At 49.8% G+C, this 26,910-nt stretch overlaps 2 protein-coding genes across 8 annotated transcripts in view; one reads left to right on the top strand and one right to left on the bottom strand.

Moving 5' to 3' along the window:
- Window positions 1-1,842: 1,842 nt before the first annotated feature.
- NTSR2 (neurotensin receptor 2) lies at window positions 1,843-9,511 on the top strand. Its single transcript, XM_081596554.1, has 4 exons — window positions 1,843-2,476; window positions 5,383-5,632; window positions 7,689-7,779; window positions 8,988-9,511. Exons 1-4 carry the CDS (start codon window positions 1,853-1,855, stop codon window positions 9,244-9,246), a joined length of 1,224 nt encoding a protein of 407 aa, XP_081452680.1. The 5' UTR covers window positions 1,843-1,852; the 3' UTR covers window positions 9,247-9,511.
- A 4,670-nt stretch (window positions 9,512-14,181) lies between these two features.
- Window positions 14,182-26,910, bottom strand: part of GREB1 (growth regulating estrogen receptor binding 1) — a 127,333-nt gene continuing 114,604 nt past the window's right edge. For 6 of the 7 annotated variants that reach the window (XM_081596546.1, XM_081596549.1, XM_081596550.1 and 3 more), the window contains 8 exons: window positions 26,567-26,728; window positions 25,462-25,666; window positions 22,844-23,018; window positions 21,036-21,254; window positions 19,307-19,442; window positions 18,015-18,215; window positions 17,208-17,346; window positions 14,182-15,848 (listed from right to left, as the gene is read on the bottom strand). In XM_081596546.1, the coding sequence (XP_081452672.1) occupies window positions 15,685-15,848; window positions 17,208-17,346; window positions 18,015-18,215; window positions 19,307-19,442; window positions 21,036-21,254; window positions 22,844-23,018; window positions 25,462-25,666; window positions 26,567-26,728 (1,401 nt within the window). In that variant the 3' untranslated portion in view covers window positions 14,182-15,684. The remainder of the gene's footprint in view (window positions 15,849-17,207; window positions 17,347-18,014; window positions 18,216-19,306; window positions 19,443-21,035; window positions 21,255-22,843; window positions 23,019-25,461; window positions 25,667-26,566; window positions 26,729-26,910) is intronic. The other variant, XR_014083710.1, reaches the window with a different exon arrangement.

Below are 26,910 nucleotides of genomic sequence, written 5' to 3'. Positions count from 1 at the left end.
CAACACCACAGTTCAAAAGCATCAATTCTTCGGCGCTCAGCTTTCTTCACCGTCCAACTGCACAATTAGAGATCTAGAAATTTAGCTTGGCCTGTGACTCAACGGGCTTCCCTGGTGGCTCAGCTGATAAAGAATTCTTCCACAATGCATGAGACCCCAATTTGATTCCTGGGTCGGGAAGATCCACTGGAGAAGGGACAGGCTACCCACTCCAGTATTCTTGGGCTTTCCTGGTGGCTTAGCTGGTTAAGAATCTGCCTGCAATGCAGGACACCAGAGTTCGATTCCTGAGTTGGGACGATCCCTTGGAGAAGGGAACAGCTACCCACTCCAGTATTCTGGCCTAGAGAATTCCATGGACAGTATAGTCCATGGGGTCGCAAACAGTCTGACACGACTGAGCGACTTTCACTTTGTGACTCAACAGGAAAACCCAGATTTTAATTCTAAAGTAGACAGTGGAGGATATCAAGGATCAGAGTCTTACAATACAGGCTGAAAGCAATCTTAACACAAGTGATGCTTTTATTCAGAGGCAAAATTAAGTTCTTGTGGGTACTGAAGAAGCAAGCACTAGACCCAGAGCATCTACACAAGGATATGCTGTCAGAATTTCAGCTTAGAGGGACTAGGTATGGGATTTACAGCCAGAGGGCATATCAGTCATTCTCCTCTAGTCCGCTGGGTGAAGACAGAAATCCTGAGCCCTCTGCACACATCTGTAGGGAGAGTCCACTGGATGTGTCATTGGTGCTGAGTCTTCCTCACTCCCTTATTAACTGCATCTCACCTTCCTGCACACCGCAACTAGAGTAGCCGCCCACTCGGCATAACCAGAGAAAGCCCAGGTACAACAATGGATGACCCAGCGCAGCCAAAAAAACTGAAATAAGTGAATGAAGTTCTGGTGTTCTAGATGGGTTTAAGAAAGAGACCTATGGAAGGCTTTAAAACATGCTCAATACTTCTTTCCACTTTCTCACACTGCTCCATGAGCATGACGTCCTCAAAGGATGGGGAAAGCAGATATCATGTGGGGGCATCTGACAGTGACAGAGGACTTCCTTGAGGACATTACTGTGGCACTGGAACAGCCTTTAGCAAGAAGATGAAAGAGCCCCTTCCCAAGAATAACAGCTACAAAATGTTGTATGCATGCTCATTCACGTCTGATTCTTTATGACCCCATGGACTATAGCCCACCAGGCTCCTCTACCCATGGCATTTTCCAGGCAAGAATCCTGGAATGGGTTGCCATTTCCTCCTCTAGAGGATCTTCCCAACCCAGGGATCGAACCTGAGTCTCCTGCATTGCAGGTGGATTCTTTACCACTGAGCTACCTGGGAAATGTTGACATGTGGGCAAATTCTTGATCAGTTGTCCTGGGACGGTACACACAGGCAGAGCACATGGTACATGTGGGATGCCTGCTTATGCTACAGGTAAAGAGTTGCACACAGATTGACCCACTCAATCTTCACAGAAAGTCTGCAGTGTAGATTGCATTTTTTAAATGCAGAAATGGGTTGAGAGAGGACAAAAAATAACTTGCCCAAGGTCACACAGCTAGTAAATGGAGGCATCCGGCCCAACTCACGGTCTCTCGGGCCCCCCCAAAATGAGCCGACCCTCCATGCAGCACGTGTCTCCCCTGCAGGGAAATGAACTGAGAAACGTGAGCGCAGCTAACAGGCTTACCCTCGCAGTCCTGCACCGGCTCCGGGGCACTCTTCGCGGGGCGTGTCCTCCCATTCTGGAGGTTCCCAGAGAGGAGGGGAGGCGCTGGCCAACGGGGCAGCTCGCCCAGTCTCCGGGCAAGGAGAGGGAGGGAGCGCAGTCTCGGGAACGGGAATGGAGACCGGCAGCCCGCGGGCCCCGGGACCTAGCCCCGGGCCCGTGCTGAGCCTAGACGCGCGGCTGGGCGTGGACACGCGCCTCTGGGCCAAGGTGCTGTTCACCGCTCTCTACTCGTTCATCTTCGCGCTCGGCACGGCGGGCAATGCGCTGTCCGTGCACGTGGTGCTGAAGGCGCGGGCCGGGCCCCCGGAGCGCCTGCGCTGCCACGTGCTCAGCCTGGCGCTCTCCGCCCTGCTGCTGCTGCTGGTCGGCGTGCCCATGGAGCTCTACAACTTTGTGTGGTTCCACTACCCCTGGGTCTTCGGAGACCTGGGCTGCCGCGTCTACTATTTCGTGCGCGAGCTGTGCGCCTACGCCACGGTGCTCAGCGTGGCCAGCCTGAGCGCCGAGCGCTGCCTGGCCGTGTGCCAGCCCCTGCGCGCCCGAAGCCTGCTGACACCGCGCAAGACCCGCCGCCTGCTGTCCGTCGTCTGGGCCGCCTCGCTCGGCCTGGCCCTGCCCATGGCCGTCATCATGGGGCAGAAGCACGAGCTGGAGACGGCGGGCGGGGAGCCGGAGCCCGCCTCGCGCGTGTGCACCGTGCTGGTGAGCCACACCGCCCTGCAGGTCTTCGTCCAGGTAAGCGGGAGGAGCGACTCCACCGCCTGTGTTTTCATCTCTCACGCTAGAAAGCAGTCAGAAAGTTGGGTCTCACTGCCCGATTTAACAAAGGATTTGGGGAAAGACTTGGCCAAAGGCAAACACTAAGAGAAGTCCAAACAAGAATGAAATAACCGCATTTTGTGGCGACACGGATGGACCTAGAGATTATCATACTGAGTGAAGGTAAGTCAGAGAAAGACAAATATTACACGATATCGTTTATATGTGGAATCTAAAGCATAATATAAATGACTAAATGCAAAACAGAAACAGACCCACAGACCTAGAAAATAAATTCATGGTTATCAAAGGGGAAAGGGAGGGAGAGACCAGGGATAAATTGGGACTATGAGATTAACAGATAAAAAAATACTATATATAAAATAGGCAAGCAACAAAGATTTGCTGTATAGCACAGGGAATTATATTCAAAATCTTGGAATAACCTATATGGAAAATAATCTGAAAAATATATATGTATGTATATATGTATAACTGAATCACTTTGCTATATACCTGAAACTAACAGTATTGTAAACCAGCTATACCTCAATAAAAAAATAAAGAGAATTCCAGATTTGAGCTCAAGATTGACTCTGAAGTCTTCCCAGTCTTGCAGGAGTGGTTAGCAAACGTGATTGGGTATAAGTATTACCTGGAGAGCAGGTAAAAAAATGTAGATTTCATGACCCACCCAGGCTTCTGCTTTTCTATTATCACCCAAGCTAGTGATCTTTAGCCCCATGACAAGAACAACTAATTTATTGGGACATTGTACAGATAGAAAAAGAGGCCTAAACATTCAACACTAATGAAGGATTTCAAAAGAAATATATATATCAACTGCAGTCTTAACAGGAATATGGAAAACTGTGGAAATAGGAATAAAAATGCAATAGGGAAGCATTCCACTTGCTTTCAAAATTGCACACGACTGAGCAGCTTAGCATGCACACACCAGAAGTATAAATACCCTGTCAATATGTTGAGCCCCATCAGCTAATCAACCAACCTCATCTTGTATTTTTCAATCATGCCTGGAGCCCTCTCCTCTGCTCCAGCACCTTGCCAATGCTACCCCATCTTTCTGATCCTCTGGCGGACACCCAATTTGGGGATCCCAGGTCTCCCTTTAGGTTGGTTCACAAGCTTATTTTGATGGAACATATGCTCTTGTAACTTCCCGAGACCTGAGAAAAGGTCCCTAGAAGGTAAAAACACTTTTAAAGAATTTACACGTTTGAAAATATTTCATTTTATCCTCTCATTTCTCACAATATGGCTGGGCAGAACATTATGAGATGGAAGCTGTTTTTCCTCACAAATTGTAAAGCATCAGTCTATTATTTTCTAGCTTCCTCATTGCTTTGAGTGAGTCTAAGGCCAGTTGGTGATGGACAGGGAGGCCTGGTGTGCTGCAGTCCATGGGGTCACAAAGAGTCGGACACGACTGAGCGACTGAACTGAACTGAAGGCCATTCTGGTTCCCCTCCTTTGTATGTGCCCTGTTTTATTCCTTTGGGAGCTTTGGAGACCTATTCTTTATCTCCTGGTGCTAAATGTCATAAGAACGTTCCTTGATGTGGATTTATTTTCATCCATTGTTCTGACACCCACACGCCTTTCAGTCTAGAAGTTCACATCCCTCAATTTTAGGAAAAATTTTAAAATATAGTTTTATTGATTTATGGCTGGGCCGCATCTTCACTGATGCATGGGCTATTCTCTAGTTGTGGCAAGCAGGGGCTACTCCCTAATAGCTGTATGTGGGTTTCTCATGGCCGTGGCTTCTCTTGTTGCAGAGTGACGGCTCTAGGGAGCGTGGCTTCAGTAGCTGCTGCACGTGGGCCCAGTAGTTGTGGCTCCTGGGCTTACAGCAGAGGCTCAATAGTTGTGGTGCATGGCCTTAGTCACTCTGCGGCATGTGAGATCCTGCCAGATCAAACCTGTGTATCCTACACTGGCAGGTGGATTCTTTTTTTTTTTTTTTTTTTTTATTTATTTTAATTGGAGGCTAATTACTTTACAATATTGTAGTGGTTTTTGCCATACATTGACATGAATCAGCCATGAGTGTAGATGTGTTCCCCATCCTGAACCCCCTTCCCACCTTCCTCCCCATCCCATCCCTCAGGGTCATCCCAGTGCACCAGTCCTGAGCACCCTGTCTCATGCATCAAACCTGGACTAGCGATCTGTTTCATATATGATAATACACATGTTTCAATGCTATTCTCTCAAATCATCCCACCCTCGCCTTCTCCCACAGAGTACAAAAGTCTGTTTTTTATATCTGTGTCTCTTTTGCTGTCTCGCATATAGGATCATTGTTACCATCTTTCTAAACTCCATATATATGCATTGATATACTGTATTGATGTTTTTCTTTCTGTCTTACTTCACTCTGTATAATAGGCTCCAGTTTCATCCACCTCATTAGAACTGATTCAAACGCATTCTTTTTAATAGCTGAGTAATATTCCATTGTGTATATGTACCACAGCTTTCCTATCCAGTGGTCTGGCAGGTGGATTGTTTACCACTGAGCCACCAAGGAAGCCCTGGGAAAACTTTCTTAAATGTGTTTTTTTTCCTACATTATAATTTCCTCCACTGTTTTCTCTATTTTTCTTTTCAGAATGGCTATTATTTAGATAGTGAGCATTCTAAACACCCCTTATTTTCTTATCTTTTCTATTTTCACTGCTCTCTCCTTACTTTCTGAGAATTTTCTCAGCATCTGTAAATCTGCTGTCACCACCATCCCCACCCCCAGCCCTGCTCCTGTTGCTGCAGATTCCTGGACCCTCGGGCACACCTGAGGACCAGCAGTCACTGAGCCTTGGAGCTACAGCCATAACCCTTGGAATCACCTTTTCCAGGTGAACGTGCTGGTGTCCTTCGTGCTCCCTTTGGCATTAACCGCTTTCCTGAACGGGGTCACTGTGAGCCACCTGGCGGCCCTCTGCTCCCAGATGCCATCCCCTCCCGCCGCAGGCTGTTCTGCCCCCAGCCGCCTGGAGCTAACGAGCGAGGAGAGGAAGACACTGGCCCTGGGGGGCCAGGCCGCCCTGGTGAGACACAAGGCCTCCCGCCGGATCCGTGGCCTCCAGCGCAGCATCCAAGTTCTCAGTTAAGTTCCCGGTAACCCCACCCGGAAAGGAAGGGCCAGACCAGGGCGGTCTCCACCAACCCCTGGCCACATGGCCTTGAGCTAGTTCCTGCCTCCATCTAGGTCTCATTTTTCTCTATGCCCTGGGGAGTTATACAATCACCAACAGGCTTCTGTAAGGTACAGTAGTATAATTAAAAGGAGGAATGGGAATTGTGTACACAAACCACCCCATCGGCTCCAGGGCACACAAAGACAAGCAGATGCCTGGCTGCTTTTCAGGGAGTCTGGTTGTTCAGATGAACATGAGGAACCGATGTATTTAAGGACCCGCAGACCAGGCATTGTGGACGCAGGCCAGCTAGTCTCCAAATCCAGTTCCCCACTATCTCTCCATTTTCTCTGAGGTGACGTTGATCTAAGTTTTTTTTTTTTTTTAAGTATCTGGGCAAACTTGGCTCTGTAAGGGCAACTTTAAAGGCACAGGAAAGCAGAGCTCTCTCCAAGCACCTGTGTGATCCAGGCACACACAAAGGTCCAGAGGATGGAGGAAGGGACAGGGTCTCTGCTGCCATGTGTATGTCACAATCTTGTGCACAGGACTGAAATACAAGAGCTAAGCGTGATGTGATGTGCCAAGTAGCAAAAGCAGCACGTGAAGGGCCTGGACCTTTTTCCATAGACAATGGGCCATCATTGAAAGAGCCGGGGTCCAGGAGTGACAGGGGGACTTGCTCTTGAGATATACATGCTCGGCAGTCTTGCAGGACAGGCTGTTCAGTGCTTCTCAAACTTCTGTGCATGTAAGAATGCTTGGGGAGAGTTGTCAGACGTGGACCCCTGGGGCCCCCATCCAGAAATTCTGATGCGTCTGGTCTGGGTGTGCCTGACAGTCTACATTTCTAACAAACTCCCAGTTGAGGTGGATGCTGCTGGTCCAGGGACCTCGGTGGATTAGAGAATGGGTTTGCCACTCAGGGCAGGAGGAGAAGAAGGGAAGGGAAGGAGGAGAAGTTTAGGTCAATAGGGCCAGTTAGGAGACTGCTGCCACAGTCCAGTGGAGGGAAGATGGGGTCCCCTGGGGTGGGCACAGTGGAGGTAGGGAGAAAGGGAGAGAGGAGAGATGCTAGGGAGTAACTTTTTAATAGACTGGATCTTGGAGATATGAGAAAGAGAAGACTCTCTGGCTTATGACTTGGGTGTCAGATGGACAGTGGTGCCATCAATCAAACAGAAAAAGGGGATACAAGAGGGGAGAGGTTTTGTAAGGCAGAAGGACATTTGAGTTCTATTGTCTATGCAGTTGGGCTTCCCAGGTGGCGCTAGTGATAAAGAACCCTGTCAATGCAGGAGACACAGAGGCATGGGTCCAATTCCTGGGTGGGGAAGATCCCCTGGAGGAGGGCACGGCAATCCACTCTAGTGTTCTTGCCTGGAGAATCCCATGGACAGAGGAGCCTGGCGAGCTACAGTCCATTGGGTCACAAAGAGTTGGACATGACTGAAGCGACTTAGCAGGCCCATGCACACACATCTATGCAGTTAGATGACCAAGGGGGAATATCCAGCCCTGAGTTGGGAGTATATTCTAGTGGCCAGGAGGTTATAGATGTTGTAGAAGTTTCTAGAAGCATGTCAGTGGACCAGTTAGGATTAAAGTGGACATTCACTCAGAGGACAGGGTAATAGCAGGTTTGGGGACAGATCCAGACAAGAGTGGGGCTTTCCTAAAAGCTCAGTTGGTAAAGAATCTGCCTGCAATGCTGAAGACCTGGGTTGGGAAGATCCCCTGGAGAAAAGAAAGGTTGCCCACTCCAGTATTCTGGCCTGGAGAATTCCATCAACTGTATAGTCCATGGGGTGGCAAAGAGTTGGACACGACTGAGCAACTTTCACCTTCACTTTCTTTCCAGACAAGAGTGTGCCAGATAACCTCAAAGTCTCCTGCCAACCCCTAGACTCCAGGAACAAGCTCTCGGGAAATGCTGTTGTCACTTCAGGCAGCTTCCGCCTCCCAGAGTTGCATAACTGCTAATGTGTTCGCTGTCTGTCTGTCTCTCCCCACCTGTCCTGCAGGAGCCATTGTGGCCGTGTATGTCGTCTGCTGGATGCCGTACCATGTCCGCAGGCTCATGTACTGCTACGTCCCTGACGAACAGTGGACTGAGTGAGTGAGGGGAGGAATCCCAGCTCATGGGGGGAGGGCGTGGGCAGTGACTTGGGTTGCCTGCACTCTCCAAGGGGATCCTCCTGGTTGCTGGCCTCTCCAGAACTCTGGCCTCCATTCTAGCTGGCCCTGCTCAGTCTGTTGTCCCAAAAGTTTCCAGTTCAGGGTGGGGAACCAAGCATCATCTAGAAAACTCTCTGAACTGCTCAGGCCGTGTGAGTGGCAGTCAAGGCTTCGGGCCTCCTGACTCCAGGATGGAGAGTTGCCTGCGGGTAGGGAGCAGGACAAAGGCCATGTTCTCACAAGAAGGGAGAGAGGGAGGAGGCATCAGAGCTGGGATTCCACGAGCTAACAGAGGCCCCTTAGAGATGAGACCATGTGCACCCGTTTCATGACACAATGGGAAAAAACCCAAGCTGAGAATCCCTTCTCTTCCTTTTGGAAATCACTGCACCCTGATGATAAGCGGAAGTCAGACATCTGAGAGGAGAGAGATCCTATGTGGCCTCCAAGGAAATAGCTGTGTCAACAGATGACTCGTTCTCGAGAGCTGCAATCTCCCCTACACACAGATACACAAGTACACGCACACATATGCACAAGTGCAGGCACACAGGTGTACACATACGAGCACACGCACACACACATGCACACACACGTGCATGCACACATATGCACAAGTGTGCACACATGCACAAGCTCAGACACATGTGCACATATATGAGTGCACACATGTGCATGCGTGCACGCACACACACAAGTGCACACATACACAAGCATGCACACACACACACACCAACATGCACACAGGTACAGCCCTTCCCAAGGCGGCCAGGGGTGGGACTTCACAGAATGCCTCTCTCCCCTTCATGAAGCCACATCTCCTTGACCTCATGCAGTAGCATGAGGCTCCCCATGTCTCAAGGGCCTGGACGATGGTCCCTGTCCATCAGCAGCTGTGCTTTTTACTCTGCAGGTGGCTGGGCCTGGCAGCCAGGAATAGGGACTCCGATGCTGGGTGGAGCATGGCAGCCAAGGGCAGCTAGTGCTGATGGAACGTTTCTTGAATTCACGTTGTGCTTCTCGATAGCAGGAAGCAGGCTTTCCTGACCTGGCCCTATGGAGGGGGAGACGCTCCCAACAGGAAGGGGAGGACCCGGTGGGCAGGCAGCGGGCCCTCTAACCGGCCTTCCGGGTTTCCCTTCCAGCAAGCTCTACAGTTTCTATCACTACTTCTACATGGTGACCAACACGCTCTTCTACATCAGCTCAGCAGTGATCCCTGTCCTGTATAACGCGGTGTCCTCCTCCTTCAGAAAACTCTTCCTGGAGGCGCTCGGTTCCCTGTGTCGAGAGCACCAGCCCATGGAGCCATTTCCCCTGGGGTCCCTGGAGCCCCGCCCGAGTGGGTACAGCTTCCAGCTGTGGGGCTCCCCCAGGACCCCCAGCCTGGATGAAATTGAATAATGAGCAGAACAGCCCTGACTGCCTAGCCCTCTAGTGCTCAGCAATTTCAACACTAATAACTCAAGCCACGTGATCAGGCAGACCTAAAGGGAACCCAGCTCTGCCGCTGACCAGCTGTGTACCTGCAGGCAAGTCACTTACCCCTCTTAGCCTCAGTCTCCTCATCTGTATGAAGGAGATGAATAATACCCGTCTTTCCATGCTGTCTGATGATTACATGCGTAGTGCCTAGAGCATAATAAAGAATATATTTTTGCTGCCATTATTTTTGTTGTTACTGTTGTTACTACTATTTTTTTTTCTGCTCTCCTAGAAGTCCACCAGCTTTTTTCTAGGTTGTGGGCTCAGACGTCACATGAATTTCCACAAATGACAAATCAACAGCGCCCAGAGCTGACTGCATTGTTAGGTCACATAAGTCATAGTAAAGTCCTCTAGTTTTTCCCAGTAAGGGAGCAGACATTCACCTTACCAGGGTGTTCTGTGCGCTCCGGAAGGCCTGCGGTCACCAGCTGCCCTATCTCCTCTCTGGCCTGCACATCCACCTGCTCTGAAGGACAGCCCTGCAGATGCTCTCCAGCCAGCATGGTGTTCAGCAGGGCTGCATTTCCACTCTTCTCATCCAGGCAGGCTCCCTCCAGTCCTCCACAGACCCCATCCCCTCCCGTCTGCACAGGCTTGACACGCCAGCCTTGCTCCTGAAGGCTTGTGAGGCCTGAGCCCACAGAGAAAGGGTGGTTTTCCTATGAGTGTCTAGAAGCTATTGAAGCCACAGGCCTGCGAAGGGGCAGGAAGAGAATACTGGGGTGCAGAATAGAAAGACCCAGAAAAGGTTCTTTCTGATGAACTGTGTTGAAGTTTCTCTGAACTGTGTCCAACTCTTGATCCACCATCACCCACCTGGTTCATGGTCAGAACCAGCACCCGTGCACACACATCACGTGCACACAATCACACAGACACACCACGTGCACACAATCACACAGACACACCATGTGCACACAATCACACAGACACACCACACACACCATGTGTGTACAATCACACAGACACACCACATGCACACAGTCACAGACACACCACACATGCACCACACACCATGTGCACACAGACACACCACACACACACACCGTGTGCACACACATGCATGCACACGTATCACACCACATACTTGACACACACTACACACACACACACTTGGACGGGTACCCTGTTTGAAGTGAGAAGCTGGAATAGGCAAAGGAAGACAGGACGTGTGTTTGGAGGAGGAAGGCCCAGCCTGGGCACGCGGCCTGGGGTGCCGAACAGGGACCGCTGCGTGACTGGGAGGTGACTATCCCAGTCCCCAGCCCCAGAGGCTGTGAGAAAAGGTCAGAGGCGATGACCACACACTTCACGGGGAGCCTGCTTGGAGCCAACCGTCCTCCTTGTTGGGGAAGAAGGGCATCCTAGAAAGGAGTCACCCAGCGCTGGTCTCGGGGACCTCCTGTCAGGTGGCTCTGCAGTCAGGCATAAGGCCACCCGGTGGATGGACAAGGACATGCTCCAGACGGGCCTGTGGAGGGGCAGCCCCTCTCTGCCCTGCGTGGCTGGGCTGTGGCACTGGCTGAGGACCCCTGTTGTTGTTGTTCAGTTGCTCAGTCATGTCTGACTCTTTATGACCCCATGAACTGCAGCACGCCAGGCTTCCCTGTCCTTCACCATCTCCTAGAGCTTGCTCAAACTCATGTCCATTGAGTCAGTGATGCCCCTGTTGTTTTTGGTCAGTTGCTAAGCCATGTATAACTCTTTGAGACCTCATGGACTGTAGCCCACCAGACTCCTCTGTCCAAGAATACTGGAGTGGGTTTCCTTCTCCAGGCAGGGATCGAACCTGCATCTCCTGCATTGGCAGGCAGGTTCTTTACCACTGAGTCATCTGGGAAGTCCTGTAGTCTGATCTTAAAGGCCCATCTCTGGAGCTCTAGTAAAGAATCCTTGTCTTCAGCTTCTGATGGTCCCCAGCAATCCTTGGAATTCCTTAGCCTGTAGATGGACCACTCCAGTCTGTGTCCATGGGCCCATGGCATTCTCCCTGTTTCTCTTTCTCTTCTTATAAGGGCACCACTTACAAGTAGATTAGGAGTCTACTTGAGTCCAATATGATCTCATTTCAACCAACTACATCAGCAACAACTCTATTTCCAATTAAATTCACATTCTGAAGGACTTGAGGGTTCAGTTCAGTTCAGTCGCTCAGTCGTGTACGACTCTTTGCGACCCCATGGACTGCAGCACGCCAGGCCTCCCTGTCCATCACCAGCTCCCAGAGTTTACTCAAACTCATGCCCATTGAGCCGGTGATGCCATCCAACCATCTCATCCTCTGTCGTCCCTTTCTTTCTCCTCCTGCCTTCAATCTTTCCCAGCATCAGGATCTTTTGCAATGAGTCAGCTCTTCGCATCAGGTGGCCAAAGTATTGGAGTTTCAACTTCAACATCAGTCCTTCCAATGAATATTCAGGACTGATTTCCTTTAGGATGGACTGGTTGGATCTCCTTGCAGTCCAAGAGACTCTCAAGAGTCTTCTCCAACACCACAGTTCAAAAGCATCAATTCTTTGGCGCTCAGCTTTCTTTATAGTCCGACTCTCACATCCATAGATGACTACTGGAAAAATCATAGCTTTGACTAGATGGACCTATGTTGGCAAAGTAATGTCTCTGCTTTTTAATATGCTGTCTAGGTTGGTCATAACTTTCCTTCCAAGGAGTAAGCATCTTTTAATTTCATGGCTGCAATCACCATCTGCAGTGATTTTGGAGCCCAAAAAAATAAAGTCAGCCCCTGTTTCCACTGTTTCGCCATCTATTTGCCATGAAGTGATGGGACCGGATGCCATGGTGTTAGTTTTCTGAATGCTGAGCTTTAAGCCAACTTTTTCACTCTCCTTAGGACTTCAATATATCATTTGGGGGAACACAATTCCACTCAACACCACCTAAAGCCCACTCTTTCTGACAGAGAGGATTGCCACCCAAGGAAAAACCTTGCATAGAGCAAAGATCCTAAGAGAGAAAAACCGCTGTTCGCCAGAGTTCTAGAAGAAAAGGCACAAGGAAACTGGGACAGTCTATTCAGCGAATGACAAATGCAGTCACAGAATTTCTGTTTCTCCTCTAGACCTGAAGGACTTGAAAACTCTGTACTGGCCTTTCCAACTGTTTTGCTAATTAAAATGCTAATTCCTTTTGAGCTGGAAGTCTTCTTAAGCCAGTAGACTGAAAAAGAAACAGCAGCCGTGGACACTGGACTTGCCCTTGGTTCATGGTTTTCCCTGAAATGAGGGCTGTCTGCAGAATCTGAAGCCAGACCTGAGAGGTTTAGTGCAGACATCTTTATTGGAAGTGGTTTCTAAACCTTAATGCTGGGGGTTTCCTGGACTCTGGATGGTACCTATGTGCTGCCTGTGGTACATGCATGAACCCAGAACCACCTTCAACAGGCAACCCAACACCTCTCCTCTCAGTGAGAAAATTCTGGATCAGTATTTTTCATTGCAGAGTCTTAGAAGCCAACTGCTGCTGCTGCTAAGTCGCTTTAGTCATGTCCGACTCTGTGCGACCCCATAGATGGCAGCCCACCAGGCTCCACTGTCCATGAGATTCTCCAGGCAAGAACACTGGAGTGGGTTGCCGTTTCTTTCTCCAATGCATGAAAGTGAAAAGTGAAAGTGAAGCCGCTCAGTCGTGTCCAACTCTTCGAGACCCCTTGGACTGCAGCCTACCAGGCTCCTACGTCCATGGGATTTTCCAGGCAAGAGTACTGGAGTGGGTTGCCATTGCCTCCTCCCTTAGAAGCCAACAGCACCTACTAATATAATATTTTTAATTTACAATATATAGTAAATTACTCAAGATAAGAAGCAATGTGATGTTAATGAAACTATCCTTACACTTGCAGGGATGAATCTAGATTCATTTTGTCACTTGAGACCTGTGTGATCTCAGATGAGTCACCTAGCCTTTCTGAGCCCTAGTTTCTTTTGTGTAAAATAATACCAATGATCTACTTCAAGTGTTAATTGTGATGATTAAATGAAATAATATACAATTAGTCATCTAGTAAAATATATAACCCTAGTATATGGTGAAAAAAATTTACTATTCACTGTTGCTGATTTCATAGCCAACATATGGAGCTGGGTGACTTGGCAAAGGAACCAAGGAGTGAACCCAAGTCTCCCAGTTTCAGATTCCATGCCCTCTGCACTGCCACATCCTGTGTTGAGAACACTGATATCCATATAAATGTTGCTCTTGGAGCACGATTTCTCCTCCTTTATTGCAAGAGTCTTAGATTGCTGAGCTTCAACCCATCAGCTGCAAGGAGATCAAACCAGTCAATCCCAAAGGAAATCAACCCTGAATATTCATTGGAGGGGCTGATGCTGAAGCTGAAGCTCCAGTACTTTGGCCACCCGATGAGAAAAGCCAACTCATTGGAAAAGACCCTGATGCTGGGAAAGATTGAGGGCAGGAGGCGACACAGGATGAGATGGTTGGATGGCATCACTACCCAATGGACACGAGTTTGAACAGACTCAGGGAGGTAGTGAAGGACAGGGAAGTCTGACATGCTGCAGTCCATGGGGTTGCAAAGAGTGGGACATGACTGAGCAGCTGAACAACGCACACATCTTAGTATACACTTACTTTTATGAATTTATTCTTTCCTTTCCCAAACTACCCTTTCTGTCACACATTGAGATTTCAAGCAGGTAGTTCTCTAAGACAGTGCAATTCATTCCCACCAAAGAAACAATACATGCATTGTGAATTTTATTTATAAGGCTGGAACAAACAAGAATGTTAGGTTTTTTTTTCAACTTTAAATTAACGAATAAAAAGGGAAGAGCAGCCCAGAAGCCACCATTTATGAAAGACTCAAGAAGGTAGAACTCAAGAAGGTAAGTTTTTATTCCAAAATAGGAATAATGACATATACAAAGTGATCATTTTTTAGAAACATTGATCTAAATTTTTTATACTCGTGGACTATTTTTTTTTCCTCAGGGAAGAAAAGATTGACATTAACTCTTTGGCATCATCTTTGAACATAATTCCTTCTCGGATTAGTATCCATTAGAGTGCTTATAAACGTCTAAGATGGATGGACAAGAGTGCATTCTGCTGATTCATTTCTGCGGATTTTTCAACTTTTCCTCTGGTTACAGGCCATTCCTTAAACAGTGTGGTGGGGCAGGAAGACGGACCCCGGAGTCTGCTCTGCTTCTCTGCAGCTGTGTGATCTTGGGGAGATGCACTGTTTGCATCTCAACTGGCTCATCTTTCAAATGGGAAGAAGGATTCCATAGCACAAGGCTGCTGGAAAGGGTAAGCAAGATAGTAACTGTGAAAGCACCTGGCCCCGGGCCCAGCCTCTAGGGGGCACTCTAACATGCTGGTTTAAAAAATACTCCAGCAGGCAAGGCAGAGTACACAGTACAACCCTGTTACCTTGTCTGTCCCCTTCCTCTCTGGACAGGGACCATTCAGAAGAGAAGACGAGCAATTCAAGGAGCTAAAAATTGAGCTTCAATAAATTAGAGTCAGAAGTCTAGTTCTTATCAGCTATTTTCCCTATCACTTTGGTTGTTTTCACTGTTTGTTTCAAGTAAGACGTTTGGCTCTCCTTCCTTTGTAAGGCAAATTCTGTTTCTCAACATTGATTCTGTTGTCAATCTCTGCAACCCTAATTTCCTTTCTGAAACTCCTGTAGTTTTTTAAGAAAAGTTTCTTTTCACTTTTGCCCTTTCTAAGAGGTAGGGTATTTACCCTATACTATTTTAATAGAATCGTATTTGCTCTGAAGTGAAACTATTTGTTTTACTTTATTAAATTTGATGCCTTTGGGCTAGTTTCTAAGAGTAAACTCACACAATTCGTAATTAAGTGAACCTACTTCGTTTTTCCTCATGTCCAGCCTTTATGGTTAAAATGGTCTTTTGGACTATTGCTCTGGAGTAGGTTAGAGGGAAATCTACTTAGCCAACATCACATCCATCACCTGAAATGCTGGCATCTCTACAAGATAATACAAGAGGGAACCTTCAGAACTAAGAGGAAAGTCAAGTTTGTCCAAGTGTGTCCATGGAAGCATATGGATGACGTGACAGTAGGCAAAACTTTGTTCTTCATAAAATGGACTGCAATACAGGCCAGGGCGGTGGGGTCTGGCCCAGAACCTCGGAGTCTGGGGTTGGAGTCCTTGCTCACCATCCACTCGTCCCCGTTGCTCTCAGTAAGTCCCCACGCATCTCTGGGACCTATGGTTCCCTGGCACCTACCGTGAAGGTGCGGCCAACAGATACCTCTGGGTCCCGTCCTGGTCCAGACGCCCCGGGGTTCTAGTTCTTCCTTCAGCCTTGGCAGCCTGAGGCTGGGCAGGCTCCACCCTCAGATGTGCCGTCCGGTCAGGAAGAAGAGCGGCCGGTCCTCCTTGGCGTTGGCCGTCTGGAATTCATCTCGCAGCCGAAACTGCCACTCATCTTCCAGCTCCAGGCGGACAACTGTCTGGCGAAGCGAGTTGCGGTCCTGACAGATCACACACAAGGTGGCACCTGTGTGGACAACGGCAGAGGTGTGTGAACGCAACAGGGGAGTTTCTGCGCAGGAAAGCTCCCGCCCAGCTGCCGTTTGCCAGAACAAAAGATGATGCTGCTTTTGGAAGGGAAGGACCAGATGTCCAAGCGAGCGCCTGTTTCCAGGGGCTGCTTCGCCACCTTAGCCAGATGGTGAGCATGTGACTTGGCAGGTCTGGCAGACGAGACAACATGGAACCAAGAAACAATGGCAAAGAAGGGAGCAGAAGGGAAGAAGGAAACAGACTCTTAGGATCACAAACCAGCATCCTCAGCTCCAGCCCCCGGTGGGAAACACCCCACCCCACAGCGTAACCCTTCCCTCTTCACCCATCACAGTCGGCTGCCCGCCCAGGTCCCACAGACCTCCTGCTTCTCCTCCTGCCTGGCAACATGAATTCTCCCTCCTCTCGACGCCTAGCACACATCAGTAATCATGGGTGTTCATTCCATTTACCCCCCTACCTCCACGTCCTATCCTTCTATTAGACAAGATGTTTCCCAGGAGCACAGAATGTTGTGGAAACCTCTGACTATTTCCCCAAAGCTTATGCAACCCCGGTGCTCACTCAACACCTCGCAGAGAGGAAGGTGGGTGTCACAGCCAACCAAGAAAAAGTGAAGATCAATTAGGGATCCCAGTTGGATTGGGAACAGTGTTTTTAAGTCATACTGAATGAACGTTTCCCACTCTCAACCTCTCCAGCACAAAAACGCCTACAGAGGAAGAAAGATTAGAAGAAAACGAAAGATGCATGTGGCAGCCCAAGACAAGGAAGAAGAACTCATCCACCAAGAAGAAAAAATGTCTAGGAGGTCTGCATGCTTAGGCTAAGAGCCTGGCCTGAAAAGCAACAGAATAGTTGAAAACATCTGCTGGTCACTGGGAAGAAAGGGCATGTGTCTTATCTCTGTACAAACAGGTGGAGGGGAAGAGCCATCCTGGGATCCCACCCCAGCTTTCTCGTGCCTCCCTGGAGAGCCAGGGAAGCCACAAGCCCTGAGCCTCAGTTTTGTTGTTGTTTAGTCACTCAGTCGTGTCTGACTCTTTGTGACCCCATGCACTGTAGCCCACCAGGCTCCTCTGTCCATGGGATTCTCCAGGCAAGAATACTGAAGTGGGTTGCCATGTCCTCCTCCAAGGGATCTTCCCAACCCAGGGATCAAACCCATGTCTCCTGTACTGGCAGGCGGATTCTTTATCACTGAGCCTCCAGGGAAGCCTGAGTCTCAGTTTACTCGTTGGCAAAAAGGACGAGGACCAGGTTCACCTCCACAGAGGTGCCAGTGATGACAGCCTTTCAAGTCAAAGTCCACCGTAAGAGCACGAGAAGTTACCTTTCAGAAAATGAAACCTTTTCAAAAAGCTAGCTCCCACAAAAGAGTCACAGAGGTACAGCAGGAGTCCACTGAACACAAAGTCAGAGCAGCTGATGTTTAAAGAGTGGGGCCTGGAGCTCACGTAACACACAGAGATCTGGGGGGAAAAAAAGGAATCCATGAGAAAATGTCATTTTCCATCAAACACCCTACAGCCCTGTGCTAGAGCTTTGCATCTAACACACACTAACTGCCAGGTCAAGCTCAGGCTTGGAGGACCAAACACAATATTCAATGTCATTTCCAAATCTTATGTTCTAAACATCCACTCCCAGACTCCAGATATATCCATTCATTACCTCACTTGAGAATCAGAAATGTTCTGGCATTAGTAATAAGTCTGATTCCTAACTTTCTATATCAGGGTGTGTGTGCTAAGTCACTTCAGTTGTGTCTGACTATTTTTGACCCCATGGACTGTAGCCCGTCAGGCTCCTCTGCCCACGGGAATCTCCAGGCAAGAATACTGGAGTGGGTTGCCATGCCCTCCTCTAGGGGATCCTCCTGGCCCAGGGATCGAACCTGCATCTCCTGTGTCTCCTGCATTGGCAGGCGGGTTCTTTACCACTGAGTCACCAGGGAAGCCCCTTGATACGAGGGCGCACCGTTTCAATTCTTTCAGCCTTTATCTTATCGGCTATAAAGCGGGGCCAGGCCGGAGCTGACGCAGTTTGGGGGTTATAATTCCAAGCTCTGGGTTCTAGCTCCCGTGTGGAGGGAATTCTCTGACTGATGGACTCGACAGCGCCCCCCTCAGACGGTTACCTGAGACCCCAGGTTCAGGTAGCAGTCCACACACAGCACAGGGTGGCCGAGATTCTTCAAGGACAGCGGGAAGAAGCGGTGGCTGTGGTGCTGGAGGAACTTCTCCAGGAGGAGCTGCGCGGGGGCTGTGAGGAACGTGTGCTTGCTGTCGGGGGCGCAGATGTACTGGGCAGGCACAACGGCCATGGGGCTGTCCGACACCTGCGTGGGGATGGGCGGGCGTCAGCCACTCCCAGGGACCCAGAGTGGGCCTTCCCGTCGTGGATGGCTGTCTGCATCCGTGATGTGAGAACACATACGTCCATGGTGAAGCTCTCCATTAAGGAAAATTCTGCTTAACTAAAGTGGGACATGTGAAAACTGACCACAGGATCAGTGATTGTAGACAATGACCACTCCGTGCAGAGACCTGGCTGTCTGGTATAGAAAAAAATAAGAGAACCCACGGACCCAATGTTCCCCCAAATCCTGAGATGTCAGCCTCTGGGAAGGGCCAGCCTTCCCCTTGACCTCCAGATCCCCTCTGTCTCCCGTCCAGTCCCACTGGTCTTCCTCTCAACGGTCCAGCCCTCCGGGCCCACAGTCTCTTACTCCATCACCAATGTATTTCCCAGGCTGGAGCCAGACAGACCATGGACATATATAAGACTACTCAAGTCCTCTGATGGACACCTTTCAATGGGTTCTCCTACTTCTTCAGCTCATCTCTGTCACTCTCCTCCATGGATCAAAGGGACCTTCAAGGCAGGGGTGTGCCAGCGCCCTATGGGTTCCTGGAGGATACAGATCACTGAGGACAGGTCTCCCCCCACCTGGAGGCTGTCTCCAGGGCAGATGGCACACCCATCACTCTAGCCTGTCAGTCCCATTCAGATAGTGTTTAGCAGGTGCTGTCCTAGAGACCCTAAGAAGAGCACGGTACCACATCTGATCCCCAAGGGCTCTGGCCAGCAGAAAAGCCAGACAAGTGAGCAGCAAAGACACTGATGGAGACGTGCTCAAGAAACCACGCAGAGAGCAAGCGTGGGGTGGGGGGATGGGAGGTGAGGGCAAGGGTGCATGGGAAGGCTGGTGGAGCGCGTGCACCACGGAGATACACACACTCACAGAATCGGAGATGAGAAGGGCAAATCGATGGAGTCTTTCCCTTCTCACGGCTCCCAACTGGAAACCTTCACTAGCACTTCCCAGCCGTCAAGCCCACCCCGCTGACTCAGAGGTGCCCGGGTGGCCTTCCCGCCAGCCTTCCCACCAAGGGCAGCAGCTATCTCCAGACACACGGCCGCACCCACCTTGGACGTGATGTGGAAGGACCTGTGCCCGCCCACTGCGATCTGCTTCTTCATCACGCTAAAGCGGTTGAACCGGCAGAGCAGGAGGCCGGCACTATGCACCCGCAGGTTGAAGTCCACGTCGTCACACATGAACCTGGCAGGAACCAGAGGGGGGTGGTGGGTCGGCCTCCAGGCAGCTCACAGTCACGCCCCCACCAGACACCCGCATATCAGGGGCTGGGAAGACAAGCAGGCTCGTGCCTGCCCCCAAAGACCTTCCTGGGAGGCATAGGAGGCAAACCAAGAAGGAAACAAGCTGTGATGCCCCTGCACCAGGAAGGCAGGATGTACTCAGGCTTTTACTACAGAAGCCCTGTCACGTGTGGACCGTGCACGCCACACCAGGCACCGTGAAGGGGACTTAACAAACGTCACTTCATCTATCCGTTAAAAAGAAAGCAACTGACCTCCCATAGTAAGTACATTGCTTCCCTAGTGGCTCAGATGGTAAAGTGTCTGCCTGCAATGCGGGAGACTGGGGTTCGATCCCTGAGTTGGGAAGATCCTCTGGAGAAGGAAATGGCAACCCACTCCAGTACTCTTGCCTGGAAAATCCCAGGGACAGAGGAGCCTGGTAGGCTACAGTCCATGGGGTCACAAAGAGTCGGACACAACTGAGCATGGCACCCTATGCCAGGCACTGTGAAGGGGACTTAACAAATGCCACTCCACCTATGTGTTAAAAAGAAGACAACTGACCTCCCAGAGTAAATATATGAGCTGCTGTTACAGCTGAGGAAGTCAAGACTCAGAGATGGTGAGTCATCTGCCTAAATTTCAAAGCTGACAAACGGCAGAACCCACATTCCTAGCAGGTCAGTCTGCTCCAAAACAGACACTCCTCTGCGGGCCCTCTCGGGGGTGTGCCCACTGCCTGGCATGTGGAGGGCTCGCTAACATTAGCGACTGGATTCTTCTTGAAACATGAGCACTTCTGTGGCTAGATCGGAGAGAGGGACACAAGGAAATTATCATTTCCTTCAGCGCTCAAGCTCCTAGAAAGTAATGTGTTCACAGAAGGAGCCGGAAAAGCAAGAGAAACACCACCTAGGAGAATGGAAGTCATTAAATAAGGTACCGTGTAAACTGGTGAAGGAAGTTGAATGGTCTTATGCAAATCTCCCCTAAAATTATGCAACAAAAATACCAAAAAAAAAAAAAAAGAAAAACCCATGAGGACTGAAAGCAAGGGGCCAGGCCAGTGCCATGGGTGGGAAGGTCCTGCAGGGTAAGGAAGGAGCAAGGGCCACCCAGGAGTAACGCTGCCCCTTGCAGAGGGCCCTGGGACCGTGGACTGAGCTGATGGATGTGGTTGGGCACAGATCACTGGGACCATAGGCTGAGCTGATGGCTGTGGTCTGCTGGGGGCTCTGGGACAGTGGGCTGAGCTGATGGCCATGGTTGGGCAGAGGGCCCTGGGACTGTGGGCTAAACTGATAGCAATGGTCAGGTGGGGGGCCCTGAGACAGTGGGCTGAGCTGATGGCCATGGTTGAGCAGAAGGCCCTGGGACTGTGGGATGAACTGATAGCCATGGTCAGGTGGGGGATCCTGGGACCGTGGGGCTAAGCTGATGGCCATGGTTGGGCACAGGGCCCTGGGACCATGGGCTGAGCTGATGGCCGTGGTTGGGCAGAGGACCCTGGGACCATGGACTGAGCTGATGGCCATGGTCAGGCAGGGCTCACCGGTTCTGGTTGTACTGCACGTTCTGGGTCAAGTCCACGTTCAAAACGATGAAGTCATGCACGTGGCAGCGGGAGAAGGGCTCGCGCACCTCGCGGCTCCCAGTCTTGCTGGACCACTTCCGCATGCCGATCAGGGCGTAGTGGGTGATGTTGGGGGATGCCTCGATGTGCTGCATGATGTGCTTCAAGGACACATTTCTCTCTGACCAGGAAAATTCTCTGCTCGAAGGAGGGAGACAGACATCCCCAGGTCGGCATGCAGACCAGGCCAGCCAGGCCGCTGCTTTCCCCTGAACGTGCCGGGCAGGTTGGTGTGCCCAGAACCCATCACAGCCATCAGGCACTTCGAATTCATTATCACTAATCCTCGCAGCAATCCTGTGACATAGAACCATCATCCCCATTTCACAGATGAGGAAAAAGAGGCTCTGGCTGACTTGCCCAGTGTCACTCAACAGAGCTCGGCTGGGAGGGTGTTGCCTGTCTCCAGAGCCCACATTCTCTGCACCATGCCACAGCACCTTGCGTTTCTGGTGGCAGTTCCAAGGAGGTCAGGGGGAGGGTTGGAGGCCGCGTGTAAGCACCTCCCACCCCACCCTGATGGCGACCGAGGTCTGAGAAGACAGTGAGGGCCACCTGACGACCAGGGAGGGCAGCTGAAGGGAGTAACCCTGGGGCTGGTAGCCCAGGCAACAAGAGCTCTGTGTGTGAGAGACCCAGTTAAGTGGCTCAACTTCTCTGCATCTTGGCTTCCTTTTCCCCAGCCGAGGGGCTTCTGCTAAGCTCCCTAAGGCCTCAGCCAGCTCTGACACACCAGGACTTGAACATTCTGCTTCGGAATGAAATTCAGAAAAGCAGAGGGAAAAAGCTTAGTTCTCTTCCTCATCACTGTCCTCAGCCAAGCTCTCGCCCTCGGAAGGGTGACAGTGAGAATACTGAAAGCACGGCGGCTTGCTGTTGTCATGTCTGTGAGCTCTATCAGACCGAACACATTTTTTCCTAGAAGAACAGTGGTGAGGATGGACGTTGTTACACTAGGACTTAGGACTCACTAACACAAAAGAGAAGAACTAACCTCACATCGTCTCTCTCAAAAAATAAAAAACCTAACAAAACAAGCCAAGCATTCAAGTTGTTTCTCAAATAAGCCAAAGATAAAGGCTAAGTTGTGCCAAAAAAACCACACAGAAGTATCTTCCCAATGATGTTCAGACGCAGCTCTACCTACTGAGCCTTTTCTATCTTGTGCCGCTCCATCACCCCTCCAGGCGCACAATTCATGGTTTAACTAATCCTCGTAACAAACCTCTAGGACAAGGGCAAGTGCCCTTGAAAGGTGAGGAATCTAAAAACCAGAAAGAGTCATTTCCTGAATGTTGCACAGCAAATAAAAATACAGCTTCATGTCAGGAGGAGGCTGGGGCAGGGAGAAGATTCTAGAAGGTGTGGGGGAGGGCACATTGGTGATGGTGATGGTCCATTTCTTCATCAGGGAATTTGTTAGGTGGGTGTGTTCTGTTTGTGAAAATACCTGGATATGTGTGACACTTTGTTTTTCCTATATATTTTATACTGAATCTATGTTGCATTATTTTCTGTCTCTATTGTGCCTCAGTAAAATGTTTTCAATTAAAAACTCAAAAGCTTGGCAGGTGAGCCCACCCCAGGCAGGGCTCTGTCCATCGCACACCACATCTTCTAACAGGAGGCACCCTCCAGGGTCCTCAAAGGATGGACAAGAATTTCCCACTGGGCACAGCGCCCGTTCCCTTGTCTTACTGGGGTGCTGTTGGGAAAGGGGCTCTCACCTGCTTCTCTCCCCACCACCGTCGACGTCCACCATGTTCCACATCACGCAGGAATCGTCAGAAATAACAATGAAAGGCCAGATGTCCTGGGGCTTGATTCCCAGCTCCTCCTGACGGTTCCGCTCCAGCTCCAGGTTGTGGTAAGACAGCTCCTTGATCAGGAAGTGGGCGGCGCCTGAAACGAGCAGACGACCCCGACTCGCGTCAGTCGAGTGCCCACTCCCACCTGGGACAAAGTCCCGGTGAGAACGAGAATTTGATGAAAGCCCACCCAGGCCCCAGCCCTACTTGCTCCTATCTGCAGTCCTTATCCACTCGCTATAGGCTGTTGACTTGGGAGAGGAAATTCGAGGGCAGAAAACACTCCCCTCCCATTTGTGCACACGTCTGTCTATGTATCTTTGCTTTTCTAACAGCTGAGACCATGAATAAACCAATAACCGAGCACTGAAGAAAAAAAGAATCGTCAACAAATCAAAATAGCTTTAAAAGCCAGAAAGCTGAAAGTTCTTTTGGTTCTATGCGGACAAAAACCGTCTCTTACCATCTGCCTCTACAAGGATGAGGTCACTAGTGGCCACTGCAGACCTTCAACAAACCCTGCAAGCAGTTCAGGGTGGAGAATGAGGCACTCTGTGCTCTGGGAAAAACCAGCAGAACAGGCCTTCAGATAGTGAGATATTTTTCAGGAGAAGATTTTATGAGCTCAGCTTCTTGCACTGTCTCCTATCTGAAAAAGCACTAAAATATTATCAGAGACACCTGCTCTCCATGACCAGCAGCATCCCTTCCCTGATATGTGTGCATGATGGCAGTTATCCCCCTTCACCAAAATCACATAAACACCTACCTCTCCCCTCATCTCTTGGGAGCAGTTCCTCGGAGCTATCTGAGAGGCTGTCTCCCAGGCTTTGGTCCTCATTTTGCCCTCAATAGAACTTTACTCACAACTCTCTCATTGTGCTTTTTTTTTCAATCAACACCTAAAAGACCCTCTCAAGTCTCCATTCACAGAAATTTCATTGAGTAGGGCGTGTTTAAAAAAGCCTATCACCAAAGAATTCAAGTGATAGGTTATCCCAGAAAACCTGCAGTTAATGAAATTAGGGTATAACACTGTGAAAAATTCTGAAAGAGATGGGAATACCAGACCACCTGACCTGCCTCTTGAGAAACCTGTATGCAGGTCAGGAAGCAACAGTTAGAACTGGACATGGAACAACAGACTGGTTCCAAATAGGAAAAGGAGTACGTCAAGGCTGTATATTGTCACCTTGCTTATTTAACTTATATGTAGAGTACATCATGAGAAACGCTGGGCTGGATGAAGCACAAGCTGGAATCAAGATTGCCAGGAGAAATATCAATAACCTCAGATATGCAGATGACACCACCCTTATGGCAGAAAGTGAAAAAGAACTAAAGAGCCTCTTGATGAAAGTGAAAGAGGAGAGTGAAAAAGTTGGCTCAAAGGTCAACATTCAGAAAACTAAGACCATGGCATCTGGTCCCATCACTTCATGGCAAATAGATGGGGAAACGGTGGAAACAGAGACAGACTTTATTTTTTTTGGCTCCAAAATCACTGCAGATGGTGACTGAAGTCATGAACTTAAAAGATGCTTAGTCCTTGGAAGGAAAGTTATGACCAACCTAGACAGCATATTAAAATGTAGAGACATTACTTTGTCAACAAAGGTCCATGTAGTCAAGGCTATGGTTTTTCCAGTAGTCATGTGTGGATGTGAGAGTTGGACTATAAAGAAAGCTGAGCACCAAAGAATGGATGCTTTTGAATTGTAGTGTTGGTGAGGACTCTTGAGAGTCCCTTGGACTGCAAGGAGATCAAACCAGTCCATCCTAAAGGAGATCAGGCCTGAATATTCATCAGAAGGACTGATGTTGAAGCTGAAACTCCAATACTTTGGCCACCTGATGCCAAGAGCTGACTCATTTGAAAAGACCCTCATGCTGGGAAAGACTGAAGGCAGGAGGAGGAGAGGACAACAGAGGATGAGATGGTTGGATGGCATTACCAACTCAATGGAGATGAGTTTGAGTAGACTCCAGGAGTTGGTTATGGACAGGGAGGCCTGGCATGCTGCAGTCCATGTGGTCACAAAGAGTGGGACACAAATGAGCAACTGTATTGAACTGAACTAAGAACATTCAGGGGCTTCCCCGGTGGCTCAGTGGCAAAGAATCCACCTGCAATGCAGGCGACTCAGGTTCAACCCTTGGGTCAGGAAGATCCCCTGGAGGAAGGCATGGTGACCCACTCCAGTATGCATACCTGGAAAATCTCATGGACAGAGGAACCTGGGGGCTACAGTCCACGGGGTCGCAAAGAGTGGAACACGACTGAAGCCACTGAGCTCGCACACACACAAGAACATTCAGAAGAGCACACACACAGTTTAGGTGGTCTTGGTGTAGTGGTGGGACAGCAGTGATTATGGAATGAATGTAATTAATATGCACACACCTGTTGGGTGGCACTGAGGGGAAATAGGTGTTCGGTCTAGAAAAACATTTCTCAGTGGATTTCCTATGAAGTCCACATGTCTTGAATTTAACTTTGCAACAAATATGGAAAAAAACAACAAATAAAGGCCTACCAACTCCAGCGCTGTTGAAGATGCTGGGGAGGACCAGCATGATATGGTTTGGCCAGTATTTCTTGTAAATCGCCATCTCGTACTCCTTGACAACCAGCACGTGCAGGTGGCTGGCACCGTCCATCGCATGGTACAGGTTAAAGAGTCCGTGCTCGTGACGGCCAGTTGTGGGAGTGAACGTCGGGCTCTTTATGTATTCGTGACTCTGGAGAGCATGGGCACAGAGACGTCAAGCGTTTGTCAGTCTGGCCACGAGGACTGCCCTCCCTCAGAGAAGTGACTCTGCAGCCTCCTCCATCAGAAGATGGTGCCTGTTTCTGCACACCTTGCATCTGGCTGAGCCTTGGGACTTGCTCTTACGGATGAAACGCAGTAAAGATGGTGGTGTGCCAGTTCCGAGCCTGGCCTCCAGAGGCATTCTGTCCTCTCTCAGAACACCCCACCCCGGGGAGAAGCCCAGGCTAGCCTTCTGGACAAGGAGAGGCCACAGGAGCAGACATGGGTGTCCCACTGAGGCCACCATAGTCCAGCCCCACCACCAACCTGGTAACTCACTTCAAACACAAGGGATGGCAACCAGGATAACCACCCAGCAGAACTGAGCCCAAACTGCCAGTGCACAGAATACAAAGCGAAATAAATGCTTGTTTGAGAATGGTTTGTAAGGTGAGCAAAACTAATGGGTTTATATGAGCGACCCAAATCCATGACCCTTACCTATTGGCGCCTAATACACGTTGAGCGCACGTTATTCCTATGTGACTTAAATCCCTCCACTTCTGAGCCATACAGCCTAGCTTCTTACTCACTCAGGCTGTGAATCTTCTATATAAACAACTGTGTTTTCTTTGACTCTTTTCTCAACAACCAAGCTAGGTCTTCCATTCCTTCTCGATTTCTCAAAGCACTTGCCACAAAGCTGTGCACTGAGCTGGTGTTCCTAACCAGTTCTGATGGGAACCATCTAGAAAATGGAGTAGAGTAACGAATAAAGCCTTCGTCACCCTCTAAGAAAGGACCGCACTACCACTTCACAAAGGTTTTCATTGCTTGATAAGAGCCCCTGGGTCTGCAAGGCTGAGCTCCAGGGCCGCAGGGCCAGTACCTTGTCTGTGACGAGGGGCAGTCGCATGCTCTCCAGCTGGCCTCCAGGTTGGCTGAAGACAAAGTGGTGCTCCTTGGACTTGGGGATAATGAAGTGGAGCTGGATTTCCTCTCCTAGCATGGAGTAAGAGAAGGCAAAGGCGTGCAGGGTGGACTCATAGAGCTGGGGTGTGAGGGGGAAAGGACAGAGCTTGTCATCAGAGTCTGGCCTGACCTCCCGGAAGAACCCAGGCCTGCCGTGGCCGTGACTACACAGAGGTCACTGCTACCGCTGCCCCAGCTGATGCCAGTACACAGCGTGGACACCCAGGTCTCGCTAGCGTGTACCCAAGGCCACACCTAATT

Source organism: Giraffa tippelskirchi, chromosome 4, assembly GCF_054371585.1.
Source record: "Giraffa tippelskirchi isolate mGirTip1 chromosome 4, T2T-mGirTip1v1.2.pri, whole genome shotgun sequence".
Classification (NCBI taxonomy): Eukaryota; Metazoa; Chordata; class Mammalia; order Artiodactyla; family Giraffidae; genus Giraffa; species Giraffa tippelskirchi.
Note: the sequence above shows the minus strand (reverse complement) of the source record. Positions and strands in the feature narration are given on the sequence as shown.